At 42.1% G+C, this 23,455-nt stretch overlaps 1 protein-coding gene across 4 annotated transcripts in view; it reads right to left on the reverse strand.

The window, feature by feature from the left end:
• Positions 1 to 936: 936 nt before the first annotated feature.
• The window catches only part of dlg5a (discs, large homolog 5a (Drosophila)), a 40,099-nt gene continuing 17,580 nt past the window's right edge, over positions 937 to 23,455 (reverse strand). Inside the window, exons 8-34 of one of the 4 annotated variants that reach the window (XM_086259364.1) lie at positions 22,822 to 23,052; positions 22,248 to 22,432; positions 22,008 to 22,133; positions 20,775 to 20,907; positions 20,492 to 20,619; positions 20,227 to 20,402; positions 20,030 to 20,133; positions 18,461 to 18,553; positions 17,173 to 18,234; positions 16,598 to 16,718; positions 16,341 to 16,485; positions 15,670 to 15,770; positions 15,431 to 15,520; positions 14,690 to 14,858; positions 14,096 to 14,173; positions 12,867 to 13,029; positions 11,319 to 11,452; positions 10,328 to 10,492; positions 10,059 to 10,242; positions 7,164 to 7,312; positions 6,278 to 6,448; positions 4,768 to 4,958; positions 4,539 to 4,682; positions 4,212 to 4,339; positions 3,912 to 4,021; positions 3,232 to 3,341; positions 937 to 3,137 (exon numbers count right to left, since the gene is read on the reverse strand). In XM_086259364.1, coding sequence (XP_086115490.1) covers positions 3,034 to 3,137; positions 3,232 to 3,341; positions 3,912 to 4,021; positions 4,212 to 4,339; positions 4,539 to 4,682; positions 4,768 to 4,958; positions 6,278 to 6,448; positions 7,164 to 7,312; positions 10,059 to 10,242; positions 10,328 to 10,492; positions 11,319 to 11,452; positions 12,867 to 13,029; positions 14,096 to 14,173; positions 14,690 to 14,858; positions 15,431 to 15,520; positions 15,670 to 15,770; positions 16,341 to 16,485; positions 16,598 to 16,718; positions 17,173 to 18,234; positions 18,461 to 18,553; positions 20,030 to 20,133; positions 20,227 to 20,402; positions 20,492 to 20,619; positions 20,775 to 20,907; positions 22,008 to 22,133; positions 22,248 to 22,432; positions 22,822 to 23,052 — 4,695 coding nt within the window. In that variant the 3' untranslated portion in view covers positions 937 to 3,033. Of the gene's footprint in view, positions 3,138 to 3,231; positions 3,342 to 3,911; positions 4,022 to 4,211; positions 4,340 to 4,538; positions 4,683 to 4,767; positions 4,959 to 6,277; positions 6,449 to 7,163; positions 7,313 to 9,680; positions 9,858 to 10,058; positions 10,243 to 10,327; positions 10,493 to 11,318; positions 11,453 to 12,866; positions 13,030 to 14,095; positions 14,174 to 14,689; positions 14,859 to 15,430; positions 15,521 to 15,636; positions 15,771 to 16,340; positions 16,486 to 16,597; positions 16,719 to 17,172; positions 18,235 to 18,460; positions 18,554 to 20,029; positions 20,134 to 20,226; positions 20,403 to 20,491; positions 20,620 to 20,774; positions 20,908 to 22,007; positions 22,134 to 22,247; positions 22,433 to 22,821; positions 23,053 to 23,455 lie in introns of those variants that run through there. The other 3 variants (XM_086259363.1, XM_086259365.1, XM_086259366.1) reach the window with 3 other exon arrangements.

Here is a 23,455-nt window from a genome sequence, read left to right on the forward strand (position 1 = left end):
TGAAAGAAAAGATGCTGGTAGAATGTAAGAATTCAGTGCCAGATTGGCCAGCATAAACATCAAGATTACACGGGTCAGTCACAATCAGATGGCAACACTGGGCTTAACAGTGTAACACAATGATAATTACAATAAATAATATCATTTTATACTAGCTGGTGTTCATAATATACCCAGTGATAAAGTTCAATTCTATACAAATATCAGCGCTCCAAATTATGATGTAACACACTTATGTCCAAAAGAAGGTGAGATCTTTGTAGTAATCTAAGAAAAATCACTTTTAGCAGTTTGATTCATCGTGTAGTGATTTACACATTCCCAAAAGATCCACAGTTTGATCCCAGGGAGACACAAATCCCATTGGATTGTGTCAAAAAAGTGGCCTAGAAGTTTGATGTAGCTCTAAAGGTCTCTGAACAGTTTTAATCAGGTAGTCGTATTAAGTGCCTCATGTTTCTGTATTTGATAAACAACCAGTTTCTCAAAATTTAGGAGAAAAAAAAAATATTGGTGGATATAATGGAGCTGCCTTTACAAATGACCTGGATCAAACCAATTTGCATGACTTGTCTCATGCTGCTCATACTGCTGCTTTTATGCCACTGAAATGACGCTGAATTGTATACTTTTCTTAAGTTCCAGGCAGATATTTTCCAATTGCCTTTTCTCATCTCTGAAACCATTTCATCTGCTAATTTCAGTAAAACAAGATCCCTTTTGTCCTTAAACATCTCTGTAGGACATGGCTGCATTTTTAGTGGCGCATTTGCTCTCGGCTCTCCTTTAAACCATGATCCAAAACATGAAGATGAGACTGAGAAGCATGCTGAAAATCGTACATGTTGTACCAACATATTTTCTTTGATACTTCCCAAACATAAATAGTCATTTAACCAAAAAAAAAAAAAAAAAAAAAGACTCAATGAGCCCATGTTGTGATACAGAAAATGAGCTTTATTCTCATGTTAATGTCTTAACATACAAATCACATTCTTTTTAATAAAAGAAAAATTCAATCAGTACCTGGCATCTACACTCTTTCTCTACAAGTACAACCACTTCACGTTGTGTCCTGCTCTCTAAACATACGCTACCTACTCATAAAAATAGTAACATTACAGTTTGCTTCTGTTTACTCCTTTAGCCCAATAGTCAAACACGTGGACCTTTTTGTTTTGTTCGAAAAACTGTGCAAGAGTAGATCCCTTTTTAATATTTCAAATAAGAAGTGATCCTTTCCCCCTAATTACGAATAAAAAGGCCATCAATGAAATGTAAGGAACTGATGTGATACATAAAAACATGAATTAGCCACAACAAAAATTAGAGTACCTATTCATAATCTGCTGGAAACCTAAGAACAGTGACATGTTTAAGGTTCACAGAAAAAACAAGTGCAAAACAGAAATAAAGGATAAAGTTGACTTAGTGGATTTTGGCACAACAAGATACAGGATATGGTTTGATGGAAGGGCAGAATATCTGTAGTCAATATTTTTTGCTTCTTGAATAACAAAAAAAAAATAAAAAATTAAATAACAATGAAAAGTCAGTAACATTTAAACGGATCAGAGGAAACTCCAATAAGACATTACCCTGCAAATTTTGCTTCATAGTGTCTCTGAATGAGTACGTAAGTGACTGGCAACGAACCACAGAGAGAGAGAAAAAGTCTTTAAAAAGAAACATTAAAAAAGAAAAACACATGCTAATACCTGCAAAGACGTGACTTGACTGCCAGACGTTCCTAGGCATATGACCTAGTGAAAATACATGAACTATATATTTATATATATATACTTATATATATATTTTTGCTTGTTTTTTTTTCTGTATCTGCATACTGTATAAGGTATACTCTATAGTGTTGTTAAATATATGTTAAAGAGAGAATGATAGTTACACAGTGGTCTGTCTAGCCCTGGAGTGCATTCTGAGGAGTTGACCCGTTGGTCGCCGCTTCGACCTACCCTCCAAACCTCGCCATTGTCATGCGCTCTACATAGTACTGGTCTCAAATCAGCCTCTGAATCATCTAGTCCACCACGGGTGAAATGATACATCGGATCCAGATTAGAAACTCAGAGAAAAAAAAGAAAGAAAGAAAAGAAGAAAAAAAAATCCTCAGTTTTCTGGCTAAGTGATCAAGGGCTGGTTTCAGATCAGGCCTTTTCTCCGAAGGCACTTCCGAAAGGCCCGTAAGCTGTCCACACACCCAGCTACTACAGAAACACAATGCATAGAGCAAACATCAATGTGTTTAGAGTTTTGATGGCCATCACTGCTGAGATGGGCTCAGTAAGACCACAGCTACATACTTCAAGAGGTTTGATACTTCTTTTCTTTTTTTTTCCTTCTTTTTTTCCTGTTTTGTGATGAAACACCACGCGAATGTGATGTCTGATCCTGGCATTACATTTCTATAGCATAGTATCAATGTGATTCAACTCATTTGAAATTGTCATTACAATTGTGTACAACAGTCTCAATGTTGCTTTTTTTCCCCCTCTCCACACTCAAACTCACACGCACACACATACACACACACACAATACAATTAGTTGTCAGTCATCATCAAATGGGTGCATAATTTCAGGGAAACCACAAATGTCATCTGGTACACGGGCGGGTCAGAGGTGGCTGAACTTCATTAGTAAGGAGGTTTGCGTACATGGGGGCGGGGCACACGCATTCAAGCAAATATTGAACACCAATAGTCAGACTCGTCTTTTGACTGTAAACGGACGCTTACATTGCAGCATCACAAATACACCACCACAAACCCTTAGGGAAGACTGAAAGAACTCTAATGTTGATATCCAGTGCTACTAACCTGCTCCCGAGTACATCACAAAATAAACGAGGTTCTGATTAGGAATCATAACAAAAGACAACATTAAAAAAAATATAGCAATAATTTACACAACTAGCTCTATGTAGTGTACCTAATGGTGTAGTGTGAAAGGGTTAATTAGTGTGCGGGGAATGGGGATGAAAGCCGAAGCTTGCTGTAATAGCTGCTCGTCTCCTCTAGGGGCAGCCGAGTGGAGTCCACAGGACTTTACTTTGTTCTTGATCAACTATAGTCATGATCTGAGTGCAAATGTACGGGAGGGTGCCGCCTTGGACAATACCTGAAAAGACAAAAATACTTTATTAAAGCCAAGCGTTTTTTTTTCTGTTTGTGCGTTGTTGTTTTTTTTAAAGATAACTTGACTGAATACATACCTGTGAAGAATTTGCTGTATTCTTGTTCTATCTTCTGTGCACTTTCAAATTGCTCCTTGGAATGTTTTTGAGACACTTTGTCTCGCAGATAAATCGGATCTTTCTGTTCCCTGTGAGGGAAGGAAAAAAAAAAAAAAGTCATTCAGATCACAGTCACACTTAAATGTTTCAGAACACATTTAAAAAAAAAAAGAAAAAAAGAAAAAAGAAATCAGGAAGGGGGCAAACACGTATTCGTGGAAAAGTGTACAAAACCATCTTTTCTACTCTTCCATTGTGTCCAATTAAGCTTTTGATAACTCAAAACATTTAATACAAACTGACACTTTCAGGTATTAAAGTCCCAATTTTAAAAATACAACAACAATGTCCAACAAACACCTACAGATATTAAGTGATAAAAGGCATACAGCACTTCAACTTGGGGGGGCGGGAGCCAGGATGTTTCACCAGCTGTTTCGGATTATGCAAGTGTGTGTTGGAGCGTGGTGCTTTTACAGATGCGCCAAAGGGTTCATGGTGGGATAGAGAGTGTGAAGGCTTATCCTGCTCCATTTATCCATCCATCCATCCATCCATCCATCCATCCATCCATCAGCCACACAGACACACACACAAAAATACCGGGACATCCCCAAGTCATGCTGTCCAAATTTGTTATAAAACAGGTTGATACTTACTTGATCTGCTTGGCGTTTTTGTAGCGGACAAAGACAACAATTGGATAAATGTGAACACTGTGGAGCCTCTCAATGGCGTGCGGGGCGATGTCGAGCAAACAGTGACAGCCCTGCATCAAAAAGACATAAAAATAACGGCAATCATCGACGACCGTTTTCACCATCAGCGATCTTGCCTTTTATTGTCCACTGTCAGAGATCAAAGAGCCACAGCTGTGATAGCTTATCTTGACCAAATGCAGACAGTCGTTTCATCTTGTCCGATAAAATCTGAAGAGAAAGAAAAGCACAGAATAATACCTTATCTGTTATTTCTTTTATAGAAGCAACCGTGGTCACATCAAAATGTCCACTCCTGCGCTTGTAGTCGATGAAGAGGCAATCTTTGACGCCCCGCTCGATGGCTTGCTGGGACGCCTTCATCACCTCTGCAAACGAGACAGAAAAAGTACGAGAGTGAAGATTCCTGCTATGAAAGAAAGTAAACACTGAAATGAGAAACTAAATGCTTGCTAAATTACACCCTAAAGCTTTCCTCCTAAAACGTTAGTTGCAGTTCACTGATGTACATGAGGTATTCATTCTCCAGATTTACAGGTCTGAAACATCTGCACGACATCACCTTACCCAGTACACATCTGCAGAACTTTCCGGGGGATTCTTTCACCAGCATCTCCTTGACAGGGTCTGTGAGAGGCCCGAGGATGAGTACTGGTCGGGGAGAGGTGCACTCCACCTTCTGGACTCGCTGGTATGCCAAGCTCACACAGTCTGAATAAAACAGGACAAGCAGGCCAATCAAAAATGCTGTTCAACTACCACTACTACAACAACACATCTAAGCCTTTGATCGCACCATCAAGGAAGGGGATGGAGTCTGTGCTGATGGTGTCCAAAGCCACCATCTCTTTGCTGTCTTTGGAGCTGCTGCGTTTGTGTTTCTGTTTCCTCCTGAAAAAGGATCTGCGGGCTGCTGCAGAGAGAGTCTTACTGGAGTCTTCCTTCATTTCCGTCACGCTGTGTCTGCGGTAAAACTCTTGGTCCATCCTACACAACAGACACAAAACAAAGTTTTAATGTAAGAGAATCCAAACCAAAGGTCAGTTTGGATTCCTATTGTAGATATTAGACTGCAGTTGAGGAGTTGGTTTCCAAAACAGGATCACCTTTAATCAGAATTTAAATGTTATTGACTAATGTTCCTAATGCCAAGACAAACTAGAAGCATATTGTTTAGCACCACACCTCTGCAGTACGACAAAAATAAGATCTTGCAGTGCAATTTAAAAACAAATGTAAGTGATTTTAAATGTGCTTCCTAAATTGCAGCAGCATGGCAGGGATAATGGTCACAGCTGCTACAAGCTTAAAAATATGTGTAAGAAATGGGAAAAAACAAGCTCAGATACATGGAGAATTCAAATGGAAGGTTATAATCTGATTTTTCAGAACAATAGAAGTGATGGCAAAAATTTGCCCACATACACGCTACATTGCCAAAACTATTCACTCCTCTGCTTTTACACACATATGAACTCGAGTGATATCCATTCTTAATCCATAGGACTTAATATGATGTTGGGCCACTCTCTGCAGCTGTAACACAAGGCTCAGAAGCTTTTATGGGAGTTTTTAACCGTTCTTCCAGGAGCACATTTGTGAGGTCAGACACTGATGTTGGACGAGAAGGCTGGTTTGCAGTCTCCACCTTAATTCATACTAAAGAAGTTCTGTTGGGTTCCAGTGGCAGCGTGCTGTAATCCACTGCATCCAACACTTTGCATTGCGCTTGGTGATGTAATGCTTAGATGCAGCTGCTCAGCCATAGAAACCTATTCTATGAAGCTCTCTACACATATTTGTTCTTGACCTAATTTGATGGCCACACAAAGTTCTCAAGATGGTATTTCACCAAAATCACGCAAAAGAGCCCAAGGTCCCGGGTTAATTCCTGAGTATAAATATCTGTTATAATTACCACTGACAGCAGCAACTAAATTAAATGCATTGCAATTAGATGCTTGAAGCTCGACCTTCCAACATATGTGGTTGGATAGAATTTGGGAAATCTGATGGAATGAACGACATCATTTTTCTGGAGATAAAGACCTATTTTTATTTTTTAAACAACAGCGAGACGTTAATACTAAAGTCTGTTAGATTTTAAATATGTGTGTGCATTTTTCCTTCCCTTCATTTATTTTTTCTTTAGATTTTTATTATTATTGAAGAAAAAAGGAAAACTGTCAATATTGTACTCACAACTGTAAATGTGACGACAGCAATGTAAATATGAATGGTGATGTACAAATTGTTTATGAATGGTGATGATAGAAATATATTGTGTATTTGCAGTTTCCACCCACATGTACTTGCTGGGGATCTGCCCCCTCTGGATCTGCTGCGCGTTCTCATCTAGCTGCCAGGCCATCCAGGTCCCAAAGATGCCCTTTGGTAAAGACTCATCCACGTACAGGATGTCATCCTTCTTAAAACTGAGGTCCCCCTCGGCCTCCCCCACCCTGTCGTAAAGTGCTCTGGTGGGAGGAAGAGACAAAGATAGATGGGGAGTTATGAAGAACGGAGCAGAACGAAAGGAGCAGAGGAGCATGAAGTTGATAAAGTGAGAAAGGAGGTGAGGAATCACACAAGATAAGTGTGAAGAGAACAAAACGAAGAATCAGTAACACATGAGCAAAAGAAAGAAAGTGTCTATTTCATTTTCAATATAAGCCTTGCTTTCCTCATACTGGAGGTTTGTAAGTCACTCCCGAGCAGCCCGTCTATGACAGCCACAGAAGCTGAGTATATTTACTGCAGATGACATCACAAGCCCACTTGCCTATATGACAAGTGACTGCAGCAGCTGCGGCAACAACGCCCAGACTGACACCCAACAATAAAAGTGACTATTATAGAACTTAATTTTCCATTCATACACCGTGAATCTCTAATGCCCTGGCAAACACTGAGAACTAAAATGGATGTGGTGTTGCATCTGGTGTGTACTGAGATCAGATAACCTAAATCTGTAGCGTGATTAGCTTCGCTGCAGTGATACAGTGGATCTGGGACATAACTGGTTAGATGAGAAAGAGTCCAGCTTGTCCAAAGGCTCTCTCGTGATGGTTCTATATTTAGCAGAAGAAAAAGAGATGAGGCTGCTGTGGGAAAATTAGCGGTCTCTTTTTAGAAACCTGGATCACAAAACTCTTACGTGACCGTATGTTTAAGGCAAGTACAAGCACATACCTAATGTAAAAGCCATCTCCTGAAATATCTTTGACCACGTTGAAGTCATCAGGCCGATGCTGCACCTTTAATGTGACTGTCTCCGCAGGCTTTAACATCTCAACATAAACCTCTTCGGCTGTCTTATTCTTCATATTCACCGAGTTGTACTGAAAGAAAGGAGAATGCGAAAAAAGGGAGGCTTATTTCTCGTTACATCACGAAAATAAAAAGGGCGAAATCTGATGAATGTTTACACTCCTGTAATCATTTCATCGGCATGTGAATGGTGCACAAGCAAACAAGATTTCCTCCGAGCTTTCAGCTGTATTAAAGCGTCGCAGTATTGATTTGTGCCATGTATGGGGGAAGAAAACAAACGGGATGCGAGTGTGACGGACAGACTGATGCTGTGCCGCCTGATGACAAAGCCGCATGGCAATTCACAACTGCAGGCTTTTTGTGGCAGAGAGCTAAAAAACAGGAGAATGGCAGGAATTGTCTTGTATGAGTTTGTGATGTTCTGGAGAAATTGCCAAGTGGGAGAGAACACAGATGAAGACGAGATCAATGAAATCAATGAAAAACAAAGACAGGCAGGGGGGGGGAAATGCCAGCACTTTCTGGCACTCAAGTTGTAAGAAACATCCATCCATCCATCTTCATCCGCTTTATCCGGGGCCGGGTCGCGGGGGCAGCAGCCTAAGCAAAGAGGCCCAGACCTCCCTCTCCCCAGCCACCTCCTCCAGCTTATCCGGGGGAATACCAAGGCGTTCCCAGGCCAGCCGAGAGATATAATCTCTCCAGCGTGTCCTGGGTCTGCCCCGGGGCCTCCTCCCGGTGGGACATGCCTGGAACACCTCACCCAGGAGGCATCCTTATCAGATGCCCGAACCACCTCAGCTGGCTCCTTTCGATGTGGAGCAGCAGCTGCTCTACTCTGAGCCCCTCCCGGATGGCCGAACTTCTCACCCTATCTCTAAGGGAGAGGCCAGCCACCCTTCGGAGGAAGCTCATTTCTGCCGCTTGTATCCGCGATCTCGTTCTTTCGGTCACTACCCACAGCTCGTGGCCATAGGTGAGGGTAGGGACGTAGATCGACCGGTAAATTGAGAGCTTCGCTTTTACACTCAGCTCCCTCTTCACCACGACGGACCGGTGCAGCGTCCGCATTACTGCAGCTGCAGCCCCAATCCGTCTGTCGATCTCCGGCTCCCTTCTCCCATCACTCGCGAACAAGACCCCGAGATACTTGAACTCCTCCACTTGGGGCAGGAACTCATCCCCGACCCGGAGTGGGCACTCCACCCTTTTCCGGCTGAGAACCATGGCCTCAGATTTGGAGGTGCTGATCCTCATTCCCGCTGCTTCACACTCGGCTGCGAACCGTTCCAGTGCGAGCTGGAGGCCCTCACCCGATGAAGCCAACAGAACCACATCATCCGCAAAAATCAGAGATGAGATTCTGAGGCCACCAAAGCGAAAGCCCTCCGCCACTTGGCTGCGCCTAGAAATCCTGTCCATAAAAATTATGAACAGAACCGGAGACAAAGGGCAGCCCTGGCGGAGCCCATCACCCACCGGGAACGAGTCCGACTTATTGCCGGCAATGCGAACCAAGCTCTTGCAACGGTTGTATAGGGATCGAATGGCCCGTAGCAATGGGCCAGACACCCCATACTCCCGCAACACCTCCCACAGGACACCCCGAGGGACACGGTCGAATGCCTTCTCCAAGTCCACAAAACACATGTAGACTGGTTGGGCAAACTCCCATGCACCCTCAAGTATCCTGGAGAGGATAAAGAGCTGGTCCAGTGTTCCGCGACCAGGACGAAAACCACATTGTTCCTCCTGTATCCGAGGTTCAACTTTCCTTTCCAGCACCCTGGCATAGACTTTCCCAGGGAGGCTGAGGAGTGTGATCCCCTGTAGTTGGAACACACTCTCCGGTCCCCCTTCTTAAAGATGGGGACCACCACCCCCTATTGTTTTAAGAAACAATAGCACAAAAAGTTACAAGACACAGCAAAACAACAAATTAGTATTGTGGCTGGTATTACACCTAAATATTTTTACCGTTTATCTATAGGAAACAAGGACACATCTTTATGTTTGAAAATGCTGTTTCAGGTATGATTTCATTTGGATGATCAGTTCTCTCATATCTTGAATGAAAGTTTTGCATGACACTTTCACAACCACAAACCACCTGAACGGCAGGCAATTACGGTAAATTGCAGCCATGCTGCTATGATCAGATTATCAAACTGTGGGAAATGTGCAGGAAAAAAAAAACAAACAAAACCACTACAAAAAGAGCATATAAACCCAATTCCCAAAAAAGTCCCTGTGTAAAATGTTAATAAAAACAGAATGCAACGGTTTGCAAATCTCATGCACCCATATTTTTTTTTCTCCACAATAGAATACAATGAATTTGATGGCATCAGCATGTCTAAAAGAGGTTGGGACATGGGCAACAATAGTAAGTGGAACTAAACAGAAACAGCTGGAGGACCATTTTGCAGACAATTACATTTAATTGCCAACATGACTGGGTTTGCACACCTATAGGCAGTTAGCAAACTTGTCCTGCTCAGACATGTAGTGTATAGCTGGTAGTTGGGTTTATCGAGGTCAGATCACATGTCTCCTCTCAAGACAGTAACATCACGTGTCTGTCTTAGTGAGGCGTTTAGGGAAACACTGCATCTACAGAACAAAACATGAATGAGGCTTTTACTAGTTACTAATACAATATTCATGCAAAAATGACAAATTTAAAATGACTGATCTTTCCAGTTACCCATCCGACTGAATATGAATATACTGTATGAAATCTATCCAGGTCCATTATAAAATTCCATGTGTCTGTTTGTGAATGTGGGGTAGGGTTACAGTATATGTCCCTACCTCCAGGATGAGGTCCCCAGGAAGCAGCCCATCGGGACCTCGAGCTGGACTGTCCTCATCCAGACTCTCTATGTAGACACCCCTCAGGTTTCCTCCACAGAGTGTGACCCCTACTTCCACCCCAGGCCTGCGTACTGTTACGAGCCGCGGCTCACCCGCTTTCCTGCCCCCCTCAGACGGCATCCTGGAGGGCAACAAGAGTCAGTTACAGAGATAATGAAGTGTAATTGTGTGTGTAATTGTCTTCCCATCTTTGCCTACATGTGTACCTGATAAAATTGTGAGGGCTGGTAGTGGGCGTAGTCTGCTTGGAGGAGGGAGTGAGTGTGCCCTCGTCCTGTTCACTGAGTGTATCGATGGTGGAGTGATTGTCAGGTGTAGCGGTCCCACTGCCCTGCGGAGTTGGCTGAGTACTGACCGGCTCCAGACGGGAGCTGCAGTGCAAAATAGGTTACACTGATTGCATTAAAAAGGGAGTTATGATTGATGCGCTTCATAAATGTCACAAATGTTTTATTTGACCTGAACGTATTCTGTAGCCAATCCAAGTATCAAAAAAGTCCAAATTTAGATTAACACCAGCTTTTATTGGACCCAGTGCAAACTGGCCAAGTGCATTAATTTTAATTAGAGTGACTCAGACTTTGTAACTTTGTTCCTTGCTTTATATTGTGCGTTTTCTCTCGTTAAGAACTGGTGAAAGATCACAAGAATTTAAATAATAGAAAAGCATCAGGCTAACAGATGAATCATTTTAGGTATTAGTATTTTTTTTGCTATATTCTGCATATGTGGAGATGCTTTAAAGCTGACCTATTACAATTTAAAAAAAAAAAAAAAAGAATAGAAGGGCAATATGAACCCCGAGCTTTTAGCTTGTACCTACACTGGCTTCATTATTTGAAACTTCATTATATACATGGCAGAATATAAGGAAAAGCATAATAGGTCCACTTTAATGTGTCAGGATCTTATTAAAAAAAAAAAAAAAAAGATACAGTCAATGCTGAAATGAGCCTAAAACCTTTTGTGTTGGTCTGACTCTGTGCACATTTCTAATATTTAAAGACAAACAGCTACAAAGTTAATCTTTTCACCTGGGTGATCAAGTGCTGTTTCAGATATTACTTTATGTATACTCAGCTAGAAAAGTGCAAGTCAATAAGATGTAACACCTGGCCTCACTGCCACAGTGTATTTAAAATGCAGCTGGAACCGATAAAACCGATAAAAACTAACCCTACACTAACGCCACATTACCTCGAGCGAGAGTGGTTGCCCAGCTGGTACATGTGTGGGTTGTACTGTGCCATAATGGTGATGGTGTCGCACTGCTGGCCAATGATGAGACGAGCTTGCTGCTCAGTAGCGTTCCGCAAGTTGATGCCATTGTACTGATAAAGTGAGAAAAGTGTGATTAGGACAGGGAATGAAGGAAGACACGGGAATATATTCTATTATCAGTCTATTAAATGCTTTAAGTCACGGATGTCAAACTCATTCTAAATTGTGGGCCACATATAGCTTTGATGTGAAGTGGGGAGGACAAGTGAAACGAAGAAAAAGAAGTACCTCTGTTTATCTACATGATAAAGAAATGTTGCTGTAGAATTATTTTTTACAATTTAAGAATCAATACGTAAAATTACAGACAAATTTCTAGAGTAGACAGAAAAGTTCACTAACATTAAAAAAAAATTATTTAATTTGTTTATATATTAGTTAATTACTTTGTGTTGTATAAATGAGAATGGGGGGGGGGGGGTGTCTTTATCACTAGGAACTGCTATAAAACCTATGAAAATACAGTTAAAAGTCCAAAATTTAGATGCAAGATGCCTTCCTTTACTTGTTCCAAAGCCATCCAGTGGGCCAGATTGGAATCTTTGCCTGGCCGATTCTGGCCTCCAAGCCTTATGTTTGACACCTATGCTTTCAGTTATTTGCAGCAATTGGTGAAGAAAGTAGTTATGAGTTATGAGAGCTGACTAGTCATTAAAAAGGAAGAGTGTACATATGCATGAATGTAGAGCTGAATGCATGCACCTCAGCCCTTAAAATACATTATAATAGTCAGAGCTCCAGATCAAGGAGGCATCTGCTTTCATTTTTACTGAGCTTCAACAACTAATAATAAATATATCGGTGACATATCTATTAATATCTTGCTTCGAAACAGATATGCTTAAAAAAAAAAGAAAAAAAAAAAGATATTTTTTGGACTCACTCATATGCTGTTGCATGCCTGTAAAAATGTGAAGAGGGCACGTTACACTGGAGCAGCCCAGACGCTGTGGCTCTTACTTAAAAGGGAAGCGACAAGCCGAAGCACTGTTAAAGGCTCCACTACTTTATGTGATGGTGAAATAAATCAAAATTATGGAACACGCAGCTAAATTTCTGCAAACGCAGTGGGGGTATATTTCTTCACTTCAAAAACATTCCTACTAAGTGTTTCTCTTTTTTACTACCTAAACTGTGCATCATCTACAGCTACAGTAAACTCACAATTGATGTGACAGCTTGTGCAGTTATTTTACTTGTGTAGAGGGAAAAAAGAAAAAGGCATTTCAGCAAGTATTAAAATACTGGGAACAGCTTCAGCACTAATGAATACAGTCCTCCAGGAAGTGAAGCCAAACAGAATAAATGTATGGTAGGCAGCAAAATGACTGTGCCTTTGAAGACTGAATATATTTGTGGCATCTGTATTACTGTGTTTCTATTTTGCAGGCATCTGCCAGTAAACTCTTATTTATGTTGCTTGAAGGTATGTAACCTTTTTGACCAACAGTAGGTTGTTCATACCTCCAGTAATTGGTCTCCATACTCCAGTCCTGCCTGGTGGGCGATGCTACCTCCAGTGACTTTAGACACAAAGATTCCTCCGTTCTCCCCACTGACAATGGAGATGCCCAGAGGCTCTGCACCTTTGTGCACAATGACATTGCGGGGTTCCTCCAGGTATGGCCTAATGGGGGAAAAGAGGAAAAAAATATATATACATGAATGAACAGAATCACATAAATGCAGTTATAAGTAGGTCACCACACAGGAGTACAAGGTAGTGAGGGTAATATGTTTCCTTACAGATCTGGGGAGTTACTTCCTGACTGGGCTTTTCCTTAAGTTACACAAAATTACATCTGGTTCAAATTCTAAATAAGTTATGAATAAAAAGCTTATCTTCAAATTTAAGAATATTTAACACCAAGCTTCAATACCACCCCCCACCCACAGGTATGTAGTGGATCATCTCTGCAGAGTGCCACATTGTGACCGTCTTATAGAAGAAACCGCAGCTTTACAGAGACAATGTGCACAAAAGTGAAATCACAGCCATGTGAAATCCTTTCACATGAAGAAGATTTGCATGAATTTTGTGGGTCTTCATAACAAGGTGGCTTTGGATATGGGTTACAGTTTCATGTAGGTAGATAAGAGGGAGTGGATTAGCAGCCAGAGACCAGGGTAAAGAGAGTGGTGCGGTACAAAAACAAACAAAAAGATCATGATCTAGAAGCTTGAGGCTGAATAATAATGATACCAGTGCATAACATACATACTGCAGACTAAAGGGTGACTTGGCTTAAAAACCAGCAGTGCACACATGCATAGTGACTATGGTGTTATCATAGAGCACGGATGCTACATGCACCCTGCTAGATTCAAATGGCTTTCTGACATGGAGAGAGATATGGGCGGGGCACATAAACAACACCAAACCTTTGAAGTTGAAAGTGTATCTAATCAAGAGTTCTGTGTCCTCAGGCACAAATCACACTGCTGCATGCAAACAACCATCTGTCTCAGAATTACACAACTCTTGGGGTGGGTTAAAAAAAAAGTATAAAAAAAATAAATAAATAAAAACCTCTTTTTGCATTCCATATAGTCCACATAAACCTCACAAGCCTTTCTGGTCCTCCTTTTTCTCTATCCAACTATTACATGTTGACAACATGGGCTGGGGAGAAGGCTGGGGGAAGGGGGGGGGGGGCATATCCTTGTTTGTATCACTGTGAGAAGGAACAAACCTGAGGCTCCTGAGAGAGGAGAACCTCGGCCTTGCAGCCAGAGGAATCCTTAGAAAAGAGCGATTACGGTAAAGAGATCTGGAAGTGGAGGGTTGCAGAGAGGCAAGAGGAAGATAAAGAGGAAAATGGAAGACAGATATCATACAGAGATAGTAACATGTAAAAGAGTGGTGTTGGTTATAAAATATGTGGCAGGAAAGTTAAAAGATAGAAGATTCCAACAAAACATTTAAAAAAAAACTGCTTTTTTGAAAAACAGCAAACCATATTACCATATGGAGTTTTAATAGGATTTCAATCTGAATTTCAATGGGGGGATTGCACAACTGACCATGATGGACCTGTTGCCTAGCAACACCTTTTGAAATAGCCTAGGAGGATCCTTGAGGGCAGACACAGGCTATATAGTACCAGCTTCTAATCATCATTCAGCCAACAACTACACCATTCGGAGGGAAATTTTTGCAGCATCTCAGTCCGATAGCAGACGCTGCAAAAAATCTCTCAACAAGATGGTCACACACAGTTAGCATCTTCTATGTTCCCTTTAATTTAATTTTCTTTTTAATGTGGGAATAGTTCTCTACATCATACCTGTCTTTCCTGCGCTCCCCTATTGGCACAGGGCTGACTGAGATCCGAGGCAAAGTAGAAATGGATCCTTGTGATTGGCTGCTGGCAAATGAGGAAGTCTCCAGATTGAGTGGTGATTGTGGAGGCGTGATGAGGCTGGGACTGCTACACTCGGAATGCGAGAGGGAGCCTGGGTTTAGGTAAAGAGGAGCAGAAAAGAATAAGGACATTCCTAAAATACACACTGAAATATGAAAACTTCAACTTCATAACATTTTCCCTCCCAGAAAAGATCATTAAAAACCTAAATTTTCTCCTCAAATCTTTATTTTTTTATTTTTTTATTTGCCTCATGCAAATGTTAGTTTGACATTTTGAATCAGAAGAAAAATTATTCTAGCAACCTGAGGAGTGTTTGGATTAATCACTTAGATCTAGATGTTATTCTTGTGTCTTAACACAATTTGACTACTGACCCACATGAACCCAGAGGTGATAAGCAAACCACTTACTGATGACACAAACTGGTAAAGATTTTTCTGCTTAGGCAGTTTAACCTTAGTTTAAACCTCTATAAAAAACACTGAACTAACCAAGCTCAACAATAGTAAAGCAGACATTGAAAAAAATACAAACAAACAAAATAAATAAAATAAAAAGTCTGGAATTCTGCCCCCTCAGAGTTTGATCTGAGAGACTTCAATAGTCATATTTTAACAATCATTTGATGTGTTGACTGTATTTTACCAGCAGGCACAGTACCTCTGTCTGAGCCCAGCATGGAGCGCGGGTAGCGGGGAGTAGAGGGGATTTTGATCCTCTCTGTGCGGTAGTGAACATTATTGGAAGAACCTGTCAGAAGCATGAGAAGGATAAGACACAAAAATGAATGCAAATAGAAAAAGTGGTGTTGAGCTTTGGGACTGCTGGTGTGTGCATGTGCGTGCGTGCGTGCGTGTCAGACTGACCGAGCCGTGCACTGGATGGCAGTGAGTTTGTACCGTGTGAAGCTCTGCTGCTGCGTGATGATGAGGATTCGGAGAAGTCATTTGAGCGTTTCTGCTGGCTCAGGTCCAGGCTCAGACGACCCTGGTGTTGTGGGCTGCACAGGGAAAGAAAACAAGCTTTGAGACCATCATAACTGAACACAGATTCTTTTTTAATTATTTAGGCTGATTTTTACAAATTTACTCAGACCTGTAGACTAAAGAACTCTGTTCCCCACTGCCTTTAAAGTTCTAACACTTGACAGGAGTTTATTACCTTTTGGACTACTTCAGTTTTGCAGACACACAAGTGCACACTCAATGTTATATCATATGTATAAATCTTATTATTTCTACTGTATTTCTAATGTTTTTAATAATAGAATAATTGATAAACTATTTATTTAGTTTATGTGTTTGTTTTTTTGTACAGAGAAGCATGTTTTTTTACTGTATATGACAAAACTTTGAAAACTGTGAGTGGCTGGGCTAAATTGCAACATCTCGATATTAAGGCAAAGCAACAGCAGGTATGTAAAATAACTGTCAGTTTGCCTTGGGGAACTGGATAATTTTAAATCATTAGTCATTACAAAACACTAAACTTCCAGTTAAAGTAGCCTGAAGATAAACCGTCAGTTTTAAAGCTGGGTTCAAGGAAACTGTGGGCATTTAAAGGCTATAACCTGGTGTGGGTGTGCTGGTGGCATATCTGGGATGCGACAGATGGACAATTGCTGGTATGAACACGGTGACTGCGCACAGTGTACACTGGATTCCTCATCACGGCCGTCACAGCGGGGCAAGGTGACAGTCCACGGTGGGTGGAATCTGCCAATTACACACATTCACACACACACGACCATTTTATAGACGCTGGAATCTGTGATTATCCTGAGAGCACATAGGGACCGACCTATGCTTCAGCAGTCTGCAAACTTACTCGGAGGTAGGGATCCACCGTAGACTGTGGGGACAAAGCCGACACTGTGTCTATGAGAGCGGCTGGGGGAGGAACGCAGCATGTCCCTGGGCTCTGGTGAATGCTCATCATTAGAGTAGCTCTGTGATTAATGACAGTTAAAAATTAAACAGTGGGGCAAGTACCATATGGCAAGAATGACAACCTGAACATCTCCTAACACTGAAAATAACATTTATCCATAATGCATTCTCCAGGTATGGTATTTGAGCACTCGATTCTGACTCAGCTTGTGCACGGGGTGCAAGGCATCAATCACTCCGACAGACTGGCAAGAGGCAAATCCCAGAGGCTTTACTCTGTCTGGGCTGTAAATTCTATTATAAAATGGAAGCTTTGGCCCACCGGGATGATTTGAAAGGTCCCATTTTGAATTTTCCCTCAAATACATCATATTCTCTGCATTACAGAGGCTTCTAATCAAAACTACCCCAGTTTGACTGAGGGTGAAAGCAAAATAATATTTTATGGGAAAAGCAAAAACAAATGTGACTCAAACTAAATGCACTTTTGCACCTCTGAGCCCCTCAACTCACTTGGAAGGTGGGAAGAGTAATGGTCTGAGGGGTCATCCTACGTCGAAGGGCAGGGGCAGATTTAGGGCGCGGCCTCTTCACCTCTGGCTCCTCCCCTCTGGTACGACCAATGTCCTCATCACAAGACTTCCGTGAGGTGAGGACCTTGCCTTCCACAAAATAGTGGTTTCCGTTCCTGTCCCTTTCTCGCTCACTCCTGTCTCTGCACTCGCCTGCTGCCATGGAGATGGCAGCCTCTCCCTTGCCGTCAGAGGTGATTGTGCAGTCAGAGGCAGAGCTGCTTTGATGTTTGTGTTTGAATTTGAAGGAGTCGCTGCGAGTGGGTGGGGTTGGGGGAGTTGGGGTAGGGGTTGATGAGGAGGAGAGGGACTCTGTCTTTGAAGGTTGTGGAGAGTGAGAAGCTGCTGCAGCAGCAGCAGCCACTGCTGCAGTCTGATTGGCTGCCATGTACTCCATCTTAGTGGAAGGTGTTTCAGGGCGTTTGAAAGTGTCTGGGTCAAAGATGGACTTCCTCTGCTTGGGTGATTTGTAGATGGAGAGTTGGGTGGCTGCAGAGACTGGACTAGTGTCTCTAGTATCTGGAGCGACCGACATACTTCCCACTATCATTTTTGGCCATGTGCCGCCACTGTGCTTCTTCTCCATGGCTGCATCCATGGTGATGCAGTCTGCAGGTGAAACTGGCTCAAAGGGCAAAGAGGAAGGCGCTTTCGTGTAGGGACAGCACTCTTGGAAAGCACTGGGCCCATACCGGCCATTTCCCAAGTCTGAAGATGGCCGAAGGCTGGTGGCATGGAGGGATCCTGTGGAGAAGGGCCTGCTGATGTCACCATACATGTCATCAGATTCACCTCTGACCTTTCTCCTCTCCCCAGAAATGCTGCCTGTGCTAGCGCTTCCAACATCTGGGCAGAAAATGTCCGTCTGTGTCGAGCTGTTATGTTTGAGATTCCGACTGTTCCGGGAGTGAATCTCCGACAGGTGAATGCGCCCGTTTGACTTCTCTGATGACTCGCGCAGACTCTCAAAAATGTTCTGGCCTGATGTGCTGTGAGGGAAAAACTGTAGAGAGAGCAATGGAAGCGATTAACCACACCTGATAAACATACTTTCGTTTTTTAAAAGAATACACTGACAAACAAAATGAGTCAGTTTTCTCAGTTCTCACAAACCACACTGTTGAATTTGTAAACCTGCTATGTAGGACGGACAGCAGTAGAAAGGAAATCTTTTAAAAACTTTCAGTCAGGCTCTCAGAGTTCACAGAGTGAGATGAATACTGGCCCACCTTCATAAGAGAGAGGCTGAGAGAGTCCCTGCAGCTACGCAGCAAAGCCTCACACTCTGTCACAGACTTGTTATCCAGAGCGATTCCGTTTATCTGCAGAATGGGGAAAAACACTGGAAATAAAAGCAGGTCCTTCAACACAAAAGCAATGCACACTTGTCTTTCCTGATATTCCCCCGATGCATTTGTACATCTTGGGTAGCAGTATCACTATAACAGATACACATCTACAAACACATACAGGTGACAAATCTCCTAAACATGAGATTCCCAGGCTCCGAGATGTGTCATATGCTACTGCGGTGGGAAAACCACAAGAAATCTAGGCCAATACATTTCAGTCTCAACAACCCCTCACACTGCAGTCTGCACATTCCTTTAGAACAGACGTGACCTGAGAGGATTCTCCAAAACACAAACAAGGTCAAAGATACTGAAGAGCAAACTACGTACTTTATTACAGCTGAGATTTAACATAAATTATGTCCTGAAAGAACATCATGCCTGAACCTAGAACAAGCAGGGGAAAGAAACCTTCACTTCTGATCTTTAGGGTTCAGTAGCGGGCATTCATTTGCATTTTGTACTTATTTCACCTCCAGTTCAGCACGCTGTTCTCTTTTTTTGCAAATGCAACTATGCATTTATTAAGTCATGCTAAAGAGATTATATAAAAAGGGAGACAAGGTAGTCAAATCTATATGGGAATTCTGTAACATCAAAGTTGCTCATGGCCACAAAGAGCCAAAGAATCACCAAGGTGAGAAACATGAGCCAATCGTGTTGTAACGGACCACTTTCATGCATATTTCTGGATGTCAGTGGGGCAATTTGAACTCTTGTTAGAAGAGTTGGGAACACATCTGAGGAGGCAGAGAAATAATTTCAGAGAGCCGATTGTCCCGGAGCGGTGACTTGCTCTGTGTCTGAAGTAAAATTGTGTTATTAAAGTGCTAGACTTGTTGCCAAATAGAGTGGTCTGATTGGTCAGATCTGTATATTCGGATTCAAAAATTTAAAAATCATACTGCAGATTTATCTAGTTATACGACATGGTCAAAGTGAAGAGGTGCATTAAGAAAATATTTTTAACCCACTAAATATTTGCGCAGATTTTACGTGCGTTAAGTCCTTTAAAGGTGATGCACATGTTTCATGATTCTAAACAAACCAGGGACCTAAGAATTCTGCTGCTGCTGGAAGATTAGCACTAAATACAAGGCCGCGTTTCCATCTCCTTTAAAAAGAAGGATTTCTGACACGTCTCTCTTCAGTTCCCCTCTGGGGTGAGTATACTGCAGCTATGTGCTTGGAGACAGCTCCACCTACCACTGCAGAGCTCCAAGATTTTGAGGATTTAATCAGAAGAGGAGACTTCCCTCCTTCCACTTCACACCCTCAGCCAAATCCCACCTTATCTACTTTTGGAGTGTGGATACTGAAATGGATCAAGGGCTGGATTAGAAACCCAAAGAAACCTCTGTGAACTGCAGTGTGCCAGACATACAGGAAGAGAGTATCAAAAAAAAATAGAGAGAGGGGATTTCATAGAAGCTGAAACTAACTCACAGCAATGAGTCTGTCTCCAACTGTGAGAGAGCCCTCCCTCGCTGCTGGACTTCCCTGGACAATGGCAGTGACAAACACTCCACTTTCCAGACCAATGCCACTGTCTAAGATACAAAAGACAAAAAGAGGTTGATGAACAAGGAAAATGCAGACATCTATATAAATATTTCAATCCATTTATAGAGACAGTAGTATACCTTTGTGTCCCATAAGGTTTATATGGACAGGAGTGACCAGCCTTCCTCCTAGAGACTTCCTCCTTCGTACCACCATATTGATCAGTCCTCCGCCATTAAGAACAGCCTTCACCACCTGCTTCCTGTCCTTATTGGTCAGGTCGATGTCATTAATCTTCAATAGCCAATCATTCACTCTAAAAAACATGAGAGAACAAAGGGTGAGGTATTTAATAAAGCATTAATAAAGCCACATAAACAGATCTTTTCTTGAGGCAGCTCATACCTTAACCTTCCATCTGCGATACTTCCTTTGTCCACCCGTGTAACAAAAATGCCACAATCTCCAGGTAAATATGGATCATTTACCCCCTCTGCAATATCAAACCCAAGCGCCTTCAAATCCATGTCATCCTGTGAAGCCAATAACATAAGTGTCACTTGGCTCATTCTGAAAAACCCATTTTAATGCCATCATGTTTTGACAGATCTTAGGGGTCTGCTGGCTCTCAGGAGATTAGCATGTGACCAATTCAATCTCAGCAATAAGACCTGACCACTACTCTTACCCTGTCCTTCTCAAACTCCACCACCTCCGTCTCCCACTCCAGGGAGTCTGTGTCAATGGCCGAGTCATGAGAGCTGTGGGCCATTAACTGACAGAACCGGGCCTCCTTGTCCAGCTGGCTTTCCATCTTCTCCCTTAACAAAGGCAGACATAACACACACAGAGTCAAAGGTTAGTCACTTGAGGAAGGATGGGCAGAGAGAAAAAGAAAGAGCAGGGAAAGAAAAAAAAAAATACGGCCTGGATCAAAAGGGAGCTGCATCTACAGATTGCGCAGAATTTTACATATTTTAATCTTCGTGTCAGTCTCGAGCTTTGTTTCAAAACATCTGACGTGCTCTCATTCTTACGAACACTTTCCATTTAGAGGTCCAACGAGTTCAATTTAAATTTATTCCCAGAAAAAAAAAAAAAAAATCTAAAAGTAGATTGCACACAATGCCACACTGTCAGCAAGATATATGGTGTCCTACTGAGGCATGCCTTAAGGGTTGCAGTGACATTAAAACCCCAATTGTACATCAGTCTCTGATGAGGATAGAGGAAGAAACTCAAAGTCACTGTATGGTGCATACTCTATATAGGGAAAATGTTAGATTACTAGTTAGATAATAATTGGATACAAGCACCATACATTACAAGTGGTTATAGTTAGATAATGTTAGGATTAAATTAGTAGATGGGGAAAGAGACTCGACTTTCCCCAGAATCTACCCTCCAGCCTGGAAATCGCAACCCTCGTGCAGGGACCTGACACATAATGGTTGTCATACACACTTTCGCCAGCAGAGGGAGCCTCTACATGCATTCTAAACACAGTCACATGAAGGGCCTTGAAGACAGCGAGACAAAATGTGTGTGTTCAAAACACTGACGCTTTGCGGGATTACACTTTAATCTGGGTGTGTGGAAATGTTGCCAGAAACACAACTGCACTACACCATGTCTCCAAAGGCTGAATGTCATAGCTTATGCCCAGCCAAGCCACACACTGACTACAACAGCTTACAGAGACAGCACAACACACACAGCTGAGTGAGTAGAGGCCATGTTGTTTGCACTTGCTGAAATGCAGAAGACCTTTCCACTTATTCCTTATGAGTCTTTATTGGGATTCAGCTTTTATGAAACAAATGGAGAATAAAGTTGGAAATGTGGAAATATCATGCAGTGAGGGAGTCAAACAAGAGACTTCAGAGCTGATAGCAGCTTTAAAACCACGGTGAAGACTCACTTTAGTTCTTTAAGTTCTCGCAATGTGTCATTCTTCTGTTTTCTCATATCATCCAAATTACGCAGGGCATCAGCCAGATCGCTGACTGCCCGGTCCCTTTCTCGCCGCAGGTTGTCACACAGAGTCCTACAGAAAGGAGAGAAGGGAGATTGTGAGTAATTAGTTTATTGGAGAGGGAGATCAACTACAGACCCTCTCAGCTTTGCTAAAAGTCTTTTAAAAACCCATAAACGCACTGACCTTATGCTTTCCCTCTCCGCCACTATTTTGTCTCTCTCCTGGAAGGCCCAATCCCTTCGACATTTGGCCACCTCAGCTTCCTGTGTGGCCTCCTTCAGCTCCTGGGACATCGCTTCATACTGTTTCCTTAGCATCTCGATCTCCTTATTGGCTCGTTCCATGTCCAAGGTGGCAGAGTCTTGTTTCTAAGAACATTAAGAGTACATGAAAAAGATTAATTTTATAACACACTACGTCTCGTTTTTCATCTTAAGCATTCTAAACAATAGTCCCATACAACAAACCAAGTACTTTTCATGTATATAACCCTGCACAAGGACTATTTAAATGGCTGCTTAGTGGGTAGAAAGAGATGCTTTTTAATCATACATTTTAGTTTATACTGAATTACATATCATGGATCTAGGAAGAAAGGGCTAGATATAAGTGCTTGGCTACCTTTTGAAGAAAAAAAACAAGTTGGGAAATTGGTTCACAGGCTACACCAGTGATAGTATATGCTATAAAGAGGACACCACAACAAAGACGTCAACAGACGCTTCCTGAGATTTTATGAAAGAGCAGTGACATTTACTTGTCTGGCTTGATAGTATTCTCTGAGCAGCTGATCCCTTTGAATGATGGCCTCTGTTCTCTCCTTGCGGGCCACATCCCTCTCCTCCCGGACCGTCTCGATGTCCTTGCAGGCCTGGCTCAACTCCTTCTGGGCCTCAGCTTTGTCCTTCACCTCATGGCAATACTTCTCCAGCAGCTCATTCCTCTCGCAGATGGCCCTGTCACGGTCCACCAGTGACGAGTTCAACTCCTATCCCAGAACAAAAGGCAAAATAGAATGAGGGCATCTCAGCACAGTGAGTCATTAATGTGATGTGAAAATATTGTTGGGGGTCTAATGCAGAGTGATCTGATACTAGCTTCAAATCCTTTTGCAGTGTTCAGAAATATCCTCCAAAAAGAAGCAGAACCATTCGTGTGTACAGTTTGAGAAGGTGTCTAGTGATCAACCGATGACGCAGATGTGCAGATTTATAGATTTTGAAGGTTATGGTGAAAGTAGAGTCAATTCGGTTTTATTTAGAAAAACAAAATGATCTCAAAAAAAAAAAAAAAAATCAAATAGTAAACCCAAGACCTTCAGTATTGCAATAAGAAACCAGTTGCATTTTGTTAGCCTTGGAAGCAGCTTGGCTAAATGTTTCCCCCACTCC

The sequence above is a fragment of the Aulonocara sp. 'chitande type north' Nkhata Bay genome, linkage group LG13, assembly GCF_057382095.1.
Source record: "Aulonocara sp. 'chitande type north' Nkhata Bay isolate Kocher_YH1m ecotype deep benthic linkage group LG13, A_spYH_male_GT1.1, whole genome shotgun sequence".
Taxonomy (NCBI): Eukaryota; Metazoa; Chordata; class Actinopteri; order Cichliformes; family Cichlidae; genus Aulonocara; species Aulonocara sp. 'chitande type north' Nkhata Bay.